At 49.4% G+C, this 10,895-nt stretch overlaps 1 protein-coding gene across 9 annotated transcripts in view; it reads right to left on the bottom strand.

Moving 5' to 3' along the window:
• The window catches only part of TANC2 (tetratricopeptide repeat, ankyrin repeat and coiled-coil containing 2), a 139,822-nt gene that overhangs the window by 22,959 nt on the left and 105,968 nt on the right, over positions 1 to 10,895 (bottom strand). For all 9 annotated transcript variants that reach the window (XM_042886550.1, XM_042886554.1, XM_042886558.1 and 6 more), the window contains 4 exons: positions 5,331 to 5,439; positions 2,672 to 2,794; positions 2,222 to 2,458; positions 108 to 293 (listed from right to left, as the gene is read on the bottom strand). In XM_042886550.1, the coding sequence (XP_042742484.1) occupies positions 108 to 293; positions 2,222 to 2,458; positions 2,672 to 2,794; positions 5,331 to 5,439 (655 nt within the window). The remainder of the gene's footprint in view (positions 1 to 107; positions 294 to 2,221; positions 2,459 to 2,671; positions 2,795 to 5,330; positions 5,440 to 10,895) is intronic.

A 10,895-nucleotide genomic window follows, 5' to 3' on the forward strand; every position in this document is an offset into this window, starting at 1 on the left:
CAAGTCAATGACAGCTCCACCTCCCAGCCCCCCTTGCTTGATATTCTGGCTAGAAATCATGGTTATCCTTTGGTGTCCCATGCAGAGCGATGGGCTGAGAGCCTTACCTCCGTGTAGCCCATGCTGGCTGCGGCGATCAGGGCCTGCTGGATGGCGTGGCTCTTTTTGAACACCCCCTGCTGCTGCCCAGCCATGCTCCAGTCGCACTGGATCAGGAACTTCACCACTTCCAGGTGTCCTCGGAGGGCGGCGTGCACCAGCGCGCACTGACCGTTCTTGTCCAAGTGATCCACCTTGAGAAGAGAAGGTGACAAAAATGCAGTGAAGCCAAACCTCGGGTGAAGCATCTCTCTTCCTTCTCAGTTTCCAGCCCCGGTTTCAGAATCATGCCACGTGTGCAAAATGTGCATTCTTCTGGGAACTGTCCCCTCCATGAGCACACAGCAGCTCTTCACAAAGGCACTGCCCCAGGCTGAGGCATCCTCTTGGCCACAAGTGTTTGCTTTGGATAAGCTGCCATTTCACTGTGGTCTTCGTCAGACTCAAAGGCTGCAAAACTATTTTCTCTTTGTGTCCTGAAATACAGCAATCGTGTTTTCTTGCAATCATACACACGCTGTCGTCTCCTTTCCCAAATCCACAAAGGAAAGCAGCTTGTTTCCCAGATACCATCTCAGGATTCATTCAGGAGAGACAGAAGTGCCTCAGCTGCAGCCTGACACCCTGATGTGAACTCGATGCAAGCAGAAGTCAATGGGAAACAGATTTCATTTGGCAGCTCTGCAAGAGCTCCTCTGCTCGCCTGCTCAGGATGGGGCACAGTTCACCAGAATACATCAGCTGACATTCCTTTGCTTAGGGATACTCAAGGAAAGCTCGGGCAAGACTTTTGCACTGAGTTTATGCCCAAAACTCCTGTTCTCAGAGCAGGAGCAGATCCCCCAACAAGTGGCTCACTCAACTCTTAAAACATCCCAACAGAAGTGACATTAAATAATGTCACTTCCTCCTGTCCCCACATTATAACAGACAACAGGGCAAGGTCTGAGAAGTCCCTCAGTTGCCCTGGCATTCATACTGCAGCTTCACAAATCCACGTTTTGCATTTTGAACTGAAGCTAGCCATACAGGGAAACCACTAATTGTTTCCAGGAGGCTCCTCTTCAAATAGCAGCACAACTTTCTTCTCTAACCAAGTAATCAAACGTGACTCATTACATCCAATTAAAACTCCAAACGCTCACCAGAGAGCTAAAAAAAGGGGTATTTTTCTAGGACAAGTCTGATAGAAGTTTTTGGAAGATGTGTCTCAATGAGGTATTTAAAGAACACTCCGTGCTGCAGAAGCAGTGCTGCCATTTTTGCATTGTCAGGTTCAAGGACTTCTCCAGAACAGACCTCAGCAGGCACAGGTAGTGCAGCACAATTAGGCAGCTCCTGCACCAGATCTGCATTCCAGAACACCCATCAGGACTGCCTGGAGCTGCCTGCCTTTGGTGCTGATGTGACATTTGGACAGGCTATACGTTTTAAGCAGCAAACCCTCTGCAGCAGCACGCTGTGTTCACCTGATAGGGAATGTTCTTTAGCAAGCAGGACATGTCCTGCCTGCAGCTCCTGCTCTGAGTGTGGAACACTGTATGCCAGCTGTTGGAGGAAGTGAGTCACAGAATCACAGAATGGCCTGGGTTGAAAAGGAACACAATGCTCATCTGGTTCCAAGCCCCTGCTGTGTGCAGGTCACCAACCAGCAGACCAGGCTGCCCAGAGCCACATCCAGCCTGGCCTTGAATGCCTGCAGGGATGGGGCATCCACAGCCTCCTTGGGCAACCTGTGCCAGTGCCTCACCACCCTCTGGCTCAAAAACTTCCTCCTCATATCCAACCTAAACCTCCCCTGTCTCACTTTAAAACCATTCCCCCTTGTCCTGTCACCATCCACCCTCATAAACAGCCGTTCCCCTCCTGTTTATACTCTCCCTTCAAGCACTGGAAGGCCACAATGAGGTCTCCCTGGAGCTTTCTCTTCTCCAAGCCAAACAAGCCCAGTTCCCTCAACATTTCCTCATAGCAGAGCTGCTCCAGCCCTCTGATCATCTCAGTGCCCTCCTCTGGACCCGCTCCAAGAGCTCCACGTCCTTCCTGTGCTGGGGGCTCCAGGCCTGGACGCAGTGCTGCAGATTGGGCCTCACAAGAGCTGAGCACAAGGGAGTCACCGTACCTTGGCCCGTTTCTTGCACAGCAGCACAACGATGCTCAGGAACCCAGCAGCAGCAGCGTAGCCAAGGGGGGTCAGGCCGCTCTCAGAAGCAGCATCTACATTGGCACCGAACTCCAGGAGCAAAGCCACCATCTCTGTGTACCCCAGGTGGGACTGCACGCACAGAATTGGGGCGTTGTTCAGAACTTCAGTCCTGTAATTCACGTTGGCACCTCCCAGAATCAGCAACCGACTGACCTGCAGAGCAGAAGGAAAGCGCCTGTTAGCTGAGTGCTGAGGATGGAAACGAGTTTACTGTCAGGGCAATACAGGAATTGAAATCAGAGCCCTTTGTGTGTTTCTAAGGAGATCCATCAGAGCCAGGAAGATCCTCCTCCTGGTGCTGTGGGGTGATGGAAGCTCCCCATGGCAGCTCTGGAGCCCCTCCAGCTCTCCACCCCCCCGCAGTACCTTGATGTTTGGGGTGTAGAGGTTTCTCAGCGATGCCAAAGCCATGGAAAGACCTTCAGTGCTGTAGGAGATCCAAAGCCCTTGCAGGATGGAGGAAGACACCCCAACTTTTTTACTCAGCCCCTGTGAAAAAGAAAAGACAGCATAGACCCAAGTCCTCTCCTTCACACAACACAAGCCCAGCCTGGCAGACTAGGATTAATTCAGTAACCACACTCACACCAATTTAACTGTAATCCCCAAGCTCTGCATGGGAGGCTGCATCCAGGTACCCTAAACCACACCACACTGATCTTCCTAGGCATAAGGACATGGTGCAGTTTGAAGACACAAGATGTCGATGCACAACATCTGCTCTTTAGGGTGAATCAATCTGCTTGTAGGAAACAACCTGCAAAGTTGCTGCAGCCATCTGCAAGGTCTATGCAAGGCAGGGTGAAGCTGCAAGCAGCCCAAACCCGCTCACCTCCCCCAGAAGATGCTGTGCTGAGGCACGCTTCTATTCTTCTTTTTGTATAAAGCACGTCTTATTTTGGCAGAACTGATTCACAGAGTTTCCTTATTATTCACATGCTTAAACTAGATGACAATGCGTGCTCACAACAGGATAAATTAAGGAAGCCTTAACATTTCCATACCTAACACCAGACTGCCTCCAGCCCTTCCCGTTGGTGTGTGTGAGCACTCAAGCAAGCATCCCTCCTCCTACCGAGGGGACAATGCTTAGTAACCAACGTGCCAGCAGACAGACCCAGCACAGAGGGATGTGTCTGCAGCCCTGACACACAGACAGCAGCGTCCAGCAGTGCTGTGTGTACCCCCCACACGTGGTGCTGTTCTGCCACCGATTTACCATTAACTCTGCTGTTTCCATGGAAATTCTACAGCCATTTCTAGCTCTGCCATGATACACAAGCTCTGATTTCTGCTTCCTCACTGCTGTGAGGTCGTTTATTCTATTTATTGCTATTTTGGAAGCACTCTGTATCCCTCTGCAGTGTGGGGCTGTAGGATGAGTGACATCAGCAGACAGTGGAGTCTACTCCATCCCTGGGAGGATGCTCAGAGCAGGATCCCCACCTGCACCCGTGCTGGCTGGGTTACAGACCTCCATAACAAGCTTCTTTTCTTCAAAATTCAGGAAATCAAAGAGAGAGAAATAGCTGCTTCAGCTCAGGGCAGAGAAAACAATGAGGAATTCTAGCAACGATTAAGCACTGCTTTTATGATACACCACATCGGAGGTCAATATTAAATTTCAGCAAACCCAGTCTAGAGCAACTGGGGAAAGGGAAAACAATTTTACAACAATGGTTAAAATAATTCAAAAATAGTTATAAAACTGTCGAACCCACAAATAAGCTTTTTGAGGCATCATCAGGACAGAGGGAGTGAGCACATGCTTTCTGAACAGCCATCAGAAGGTAATCACAGCATCACACCACAGAAATCCCAGCTGGTATTTAGCAGGTTAAACGTGCATGCTCAGGTATGAATGCAATACACAGAAGATGACATTGACTCTTTAGGGACTAAAGACACCCAACGCCATTGGCATCACTGAAACAAAGACAAGGACATCTGGGAAAGTCATGGAATCACAGAATGGCCTGGATTGCAAAGGACCACAATGCTCATCCAGTTCCAACCCCCTGCTATGTGCAGGGTCACCAACCAGCAGACCAGGCTGCCCAGAGCCACATCCAGCCTGGCCTTGAATGCCTGCAGGGATGGGGCATCCACAGCCTCCTTGGGCAACCTGTTTGCAGCATCTCCTTGCTTGGTTTCTAAAATATCTGTTCGCCTGAAGTTTGGGTCCTGCTGTATCATGACTGAGAGTTTCTGTTCTTGCCCTTCCCGTCCACGCCACGCTTTTCCCAATTGGGTTTCCACATAAAATCAAGGAACCACCAAGGCTGGAAAAGACCTACAAGATCATCCAGTCCAAATGTCTGCCTATCACCAACAGTTCTCACCAAACCACACTCCTCAACACAACATCTGAACCTTCCCTGAACAACTCCAGAGTCGGTGACTCCCCCACCTCCCAGGAGCCCATCCCAGCTCCTGACTCTTTTGGAGAAACAGCATTTCCTAATGCCCAACCTCAGTTTCCCCTGGCACAATTTGAGGCCATTCCCTCTCCTCCTATCGCTTGTTACATAAAAAGAAGAGGCCGACCCCCAGCTCACAGCCTCCCTTCAGGTTGTTACAGAGCGGTAAGCTCTCCCTGGAGCCTCCTCTTCTGCAGACTGAACAACCCCAGCTCCCTCAGCAGCTCCTCGTGAGACCTGTGCTCCTGTTAGACTGGTGATCACTTTAAGACACTCAAACATCCATTCTTGTGTTTCCTAAACTGTTTGTTTGAGGATGCTTGTGCTCAAGAAGGAACACCATCCATTCCCAGCCTCAGTACCAGCACTGTGCACCATCCTGTGCCCATCTCTGGCCCACAGAGACAGACAATACCTTTCCCTCACTGATAAACCCGTGTTTTAGTTTACTTTCAAGAGTTTCTTATATGCTGCTGCCAATTCTATAAATCCAATAAACCACATCTCTTACAGAAACCCTAAAACAAGAACAGACCAAATGCTGCTGGTGCCGGCAGACTGCACACAACCGGGATGAGGTTGGAGCAAAACTTCGTTTTCCTTACCTTAAAAATATGTGCTTTGAGAATGTGATGTCCCAGCTCGATCGTTTGCTGTCGGTTTAGTTTTCCTTCCTGACGGGAAAACCAGAAGGCAAGCAGTGTGTGGCCACTCCTGGAAAGAGAAGAAGGAGCACGTCAGTATTTGAAGTCTCGTACCAACAAAAGGGCTTCAGAGAGGAAAGCCTTTGGGAGACAGAGCTGTAAACCACCAAATCCTTTCTATTTTTTTTTAGATACTTATAATTGAGCCCAGTTCATTAGAAGATGCAACGACACAATTAATGCAGTGATATGCTGTCTATGAGCAGATATAAATTAAGCAGTGTTGAAGGAACAATGTCACAAGAGCCACGGTGCTGCTTTTAAAGTCATTCTATGGAGTACGACCCTAATTTGGAGAGCACACTACCAAAGGAAGCCATTAGAAAATGACACATTCACAACATCCATGCTTTGAAAAATGGCCTTTAAATGACAGCTGCATTCCCTGCTGTGTGACCTCTCCTCTGCAGACTGATGTAGCTCTGCACTCACTAAAACTTCTTCCAAATGCAATCTCCACTTCTGCAGCAGCAAAGTGGCCACAGGTGCAGGACCTGCCAGGCTGACAACCCGAAAAAACAGGCTAAGAAACACGCAGAGCTCCTTTAATACTAAACACAATAACAGAAACCCCGGCTGCCTTGGCTCAGTTGCCTTTGCTGACCTTTTTCCATGCCCAAACATCCAGCTCAGGGCACTGGAAGATGGCAGTGCCTTCTCAGACACTTGAGGGACTGATTCTCTGCATGGACACAGAAACACAGTGCAAAAAAGTGACGAGCTGCCAAACATTTTGGGGTGAGAATGGCACGCACAGGTGAGGATGGAACTGCTGGAGGTCCTGTAAGGCACTGTGCTCTGTGCTTGGTGCTCCAGGAGCTGCAGGGTTCTTGGGTTGGACAACAAATACTCTCTTTGTGAACCTTTCCACAGACTGCATTTGCTAAAGAAAGCAACCCAGGCCTTTGCAAGCCGGAGATGCATTTCCCTACTGCAGACACTGCCAGTGCCTACAAAGCACTGGGAGCAACTGAGGCTTTTCCAAGGTCTCCCAAGTGCTATGTGATCAAAAAAAGAGAAATAATGCTGCTGTGACCAAATATGCAGACCATAATAAGCAAAGCAACTCCTAACCTTGACATTGAGGGCAGAGAAGAAGTTCAGATTCTTCCATAAGCCCCTGGGTACCCTCAAGAGAGTCCTTTTTAACTCACTTAATTCCTGGAACTAAATAAGAATGTGACTCCATATAAAAACAACCAAACCCCCTCAAGCCAAACAAAACCAAAGATGATATAAGCTGCGGCTTCAGAAGGGCTTTTAAGGACAGGGAATGTTATTAGCTCATCACTGTTTGGTAAAATACAAAGTGCTCAGCCTGGCCAAAAGGCAGCAAGTATAGCAGCAAGCAGACGTCTGCACCAGGGCAGGGATTTCTCTGCATGTCTCTGCCCAGAGAGAACACCAAGCCCAGGTGCTGCCTGCACGTGGCTGTGCTGTCAAAGCTCGCTGCACAGCAGCATCAGAAGGGAGAAAATGTTGTGTTGAGGGACGTGGTTTAGTGGGAGCTACTGGGAATAGGTGAACGGTTGGACTGGATGATCTTGAAGGTCTTTACCAACCTTGGTGATTCTATGATTCTATGATTCTATGAAAAGGAAAGCTGGTACAGCAGGAGGGCTGGGATGTGGCTGTAGGACGCTGAGCCACCTGGGGCTCATTGTGTTTCCCTCCCCCCTTTGTTCCCCTGTTTTAGAACAGGAGGGGATCCCCCCACACCCCAATTCGTGCCCTTTGGAAGGAGACAGACAAATGGCCTTTGCTCGCTGCGCTGATGGACCTCTATGAAAGCCCACGGAGAGATGGAACAGCACAGACAAAAACAAACAACTGCGCATCACAGCTTGAGCACTGAGAGGTGGAGAGTGCAGCAACTGCCAGATTGCACCCAACCCCATTCAGCCAGATTATTAAAGCTTACCATCACCCCAATACACCCCGTATGTCTGCAGCTCATCAGCCTCATGCTGCTCTGCTTCTGCTCCAGACAGCAGCCAACTTTACAACAAAGGTTGCTGGTGCACATCTGTGCAGAGGCATCAACTCATCTCCCTGTTGCAGGGAGTGGTGGAAAATGGCACGGGCTTTTTGCTCCACTCTGTCCATTGCAAAAGAGGAAATAGCAGCACTTGTTGGAGCAGGGCTGACTGAGAACACTTCAGAAACACTTGGGAAGGATGTGAGCAGAGCCAGGACTGCAGCAATGCTAAGAAGGGGCTGAAGATCGTGGACTGAAGGGGCTGAGGTTGTGGTTTAGTGGGTGTATGGTGATGGGTTGGGGTTGGTCTTGATGATCTTGAAGGTCTTTTCCAACCTTCATGATCCTTTGAATGGGAATGGTGGGAACGGGTCAACGGTTGGATGTGATGATCTTGGAGGTCTCTTCTGACTTTAATGCTTCTGTGATTCTGTGAAGATCCAGAAAGTTCTGCCATGATGATGAGCAGCTCCATGCTGACACGCCAGCCTGGCGTCCCTGCTCTGCTCTGGCACAGCTCTACTGCAGCTGGAGGGCATTTACCCAAATCTGATCACACACACAGCTGTTAGGAATAAGGCATCTACAAACTCTTCCAGAACCAAGCACAGCATTCATGAGTAATGCATTACCTCTGCAATGTTTCCCAGACCTCGGCTCCAGGCTCGCTGATAAATACTTGCAGTCACTTGCCCTGTCAGCACTAATTGCACACTAAAGCAGACTCCAACAGCACAGCCCTTCTTTTTTTTCCTTTTTTTTTTCTTTTTTTTTTCCCCTAACAAAGCAGCGGATGGCAGTAATGATTTCTACATCAAGGAGCTCAGTGACACGATCTGCTTTGAATTTCGCCACTGCAGAGTTTGCCATCACAGATTTTCTATTTTTAATGTGAGATTTCTTCTTGTGAAAAATTAATAGCGCTGCCAGCTCAGCTCTGGGAGCCTTTGTTTGCTGCTGCAGATCATGTGTGACACAGCCAGAGTCTGGCTAGCAAAGGCTGCGCTCAGGGATGGGCACAGAGAGATGGAGAGACCCCAAAGCTCAGTGAGAATCCACTTCCACTTCTGGCCCTTGCCAAAGCCAAACTCCCAATGTACCCCCATGTTTCCTTCTTGCAGCTCACCCCACAGAGCCATCCCAAACCCAGGCACTGTGCCCAGGGAATCTGCTCGTCCCAGAGATGTCCACTCTGGCAGTGCCACAACTTCAGCACAGAGAAAAACTGACATTGATGGAGCTTCTGCTGCCCCAAAAAACACCCAGCACTGATGTATTGACTCCTATAGCATAGCTTCCCTCTGATGTTATAATTGCCAGTTCTCTTGGAAGGAATTACCATCATACAGAGTTAGAAAAGCAACAGTTCTGAACAGCGAACGTTCTTAAACACGACGTGCTATTTCCTACAGAATTAAACACTGCTTTAATTTGCCAAACTCGTGGGGCAGAGCTCACAGCCCAGGTAGAACCTTCCCATTACTGAGGGTGTCACAGCAGAGACAAACTGTGCAGGACCCGGTCAGAAAGCATCACCTGCCCACAGGTACCCAGAGGCATGGCAGCAGTGCCCAGTTCCAGTTCAGGGCCTCCCATCAGGGCTCAGGGGAAGTGCGAATTTCACCACCACAGCTTCAGGTTGCTTCCTTCACTCAACAGTTGTCTTATTCATAGATCTACCCACACCACAGCCACTGTCGGCTATCTGTTATGCAGCAGGAGCCTAAAGTCTTCACACACCCCGTTCTGGGTGCTTCATGTGGCATTTCCAGGCTGAAAGGGGCCACTGGTGGACATCTCAGCACCAATTTTCACAAGGACAGCAATGAGCAGCACGAGCATCCCAACCCCAACACATCTCCATCGAGATGTGTTCGAGATCATCCACCGAGCTCCCTCGGACACCTGACTGCAACTCAACACTTCAACCTCTTGTGCATACAGCAAAAGTGCTCTATGGCTGCCTTCTGGTTTAGCAGAGGCAAAGCACTGCACAAAATGCCTGCACCAAGGTATCAGCTCATTGTTTGCTGCCTCACTGCCATCCCCAGCACCTCGTGGGTCACAAAGAACTGCAAGCAGCAGAGCTGTGCATTGCATTAAGGAGAGCTGAAGAACTGCACAGACCCATGAGAGCTGGCAAGAGCAGAAATGGAATTGCTCAGCTACCCTGGGGTGAAGCTGTGATGAATGAAGCAGCACTGCGGTGTTGGAGGGCTCATGGATGTCTCCTCACTGCTGGGTTGGGACTGAACACTGGGGAAACCAGTCTCACCTACACAGCCACAGCACTGCACACATGGGAAGGGTGGGGATGGGGAATGGAGCCTCCAATGTCGCTGGGTACAGACCATGCTGCATCCACTGTATGGGGAGCACGTGGCCAGATGGTGTGACATGGTGGTCAGAGGGCTCATCTGCAGGACAGCATCCAGGATAATGTACCTGAATCCTCATCAGGAGCCGATCCTAGAGAGCCTCTCCACTGCATTACATGGGAGAATGGCACAGGGTGCCGGGCACTGCTGGAGGGCAGTGAGGAGGAAAAACGGGTGGCATCCTTTGATTCATGGTAACAAAGCAACCATTTAAAAAATACAGAGCAGCAAGGAATAAAAGAGAGAGAAAAGCATTTCGGAACACTTGCAGAGCCCGATTTAACGAGGTTTAAAACCACAGATCCAGAGAGCAAAGATGGAATTCTGCCGTCTCCGCTCAGCTCATAAAGCTTTTCCCAAATCCTGCCGGTTGCCAGGAGCAGATTACTTTGTATTCAGAGTAAATAAGTGATGTCTGAGAGCAGGGTGGAAAAAACTGCTGGCGTAACTTAATGACCACGTTGGGTGGGCTGAATGGGCAAAGCTCTCCGTGAGCTCTGCACGGAGCGCTCGGCACAGAAGCAGTGACACACTTTCTGTCCTCATTTCACCTGCTGTAATTTCTCACATGTAGGATTGCAGCGGAGCGGGGGATGTGACTTGGAAGTGCTTCGCTTCCATTTGCCTGGGAGTGATGTGGAACAACAACGGGGCTGCTCTCAGCAGAACCTCTGGAAGGCTCTGCTCAGTGAGGATTGGAGGAAGGCAATAACAAGAGCAAATTAAGCAACGTTTCGTTCTTCAGTAAGCACTCCTATTACCTCCAATTAATTCCACTTCTCTTTCTTTGGTGGCTCAGTGCCACTGAGTGGATTATTCCGTGGATGTTTCTTCTTTCTTTAGATGTAAAAGTGAGACAGCATGCAGAAGTTGGCCATCCAGAAAGAAAAAAAAAACCATAAACCCAAAAGATTTTATGAGGACAGCAACTGAAGACAAAACGTATTCCAGAAAGCTTCTCCATCTGAACACTTAGGTGTTCAGTCTAATTGTGTTGCATGTCTAATGAGCCAGTAGTTCAGCTGATGTCCTTTGTGGTGGGAGCAACCACATCTGCTCTTCGTCTCATCTCATCTCATCTCATCTCATCTCATCTCATCTCATCTCATC

This window comes from Lagopus leucura, unplaced genomic scaffold (assembly GCF_019238085.1).
Source record: "Lagopus leucura isolate 7727_CA_CO unplaced genomic scaffold, USGS_WTPT01 Super-Scaffold_100059, whole genome shotgun sequence".
NCBI lineage: Eukaryota > Metazoa > Chordata > Aves > Galliformes > Phasianidae > Lagopus > Lagopus leucura.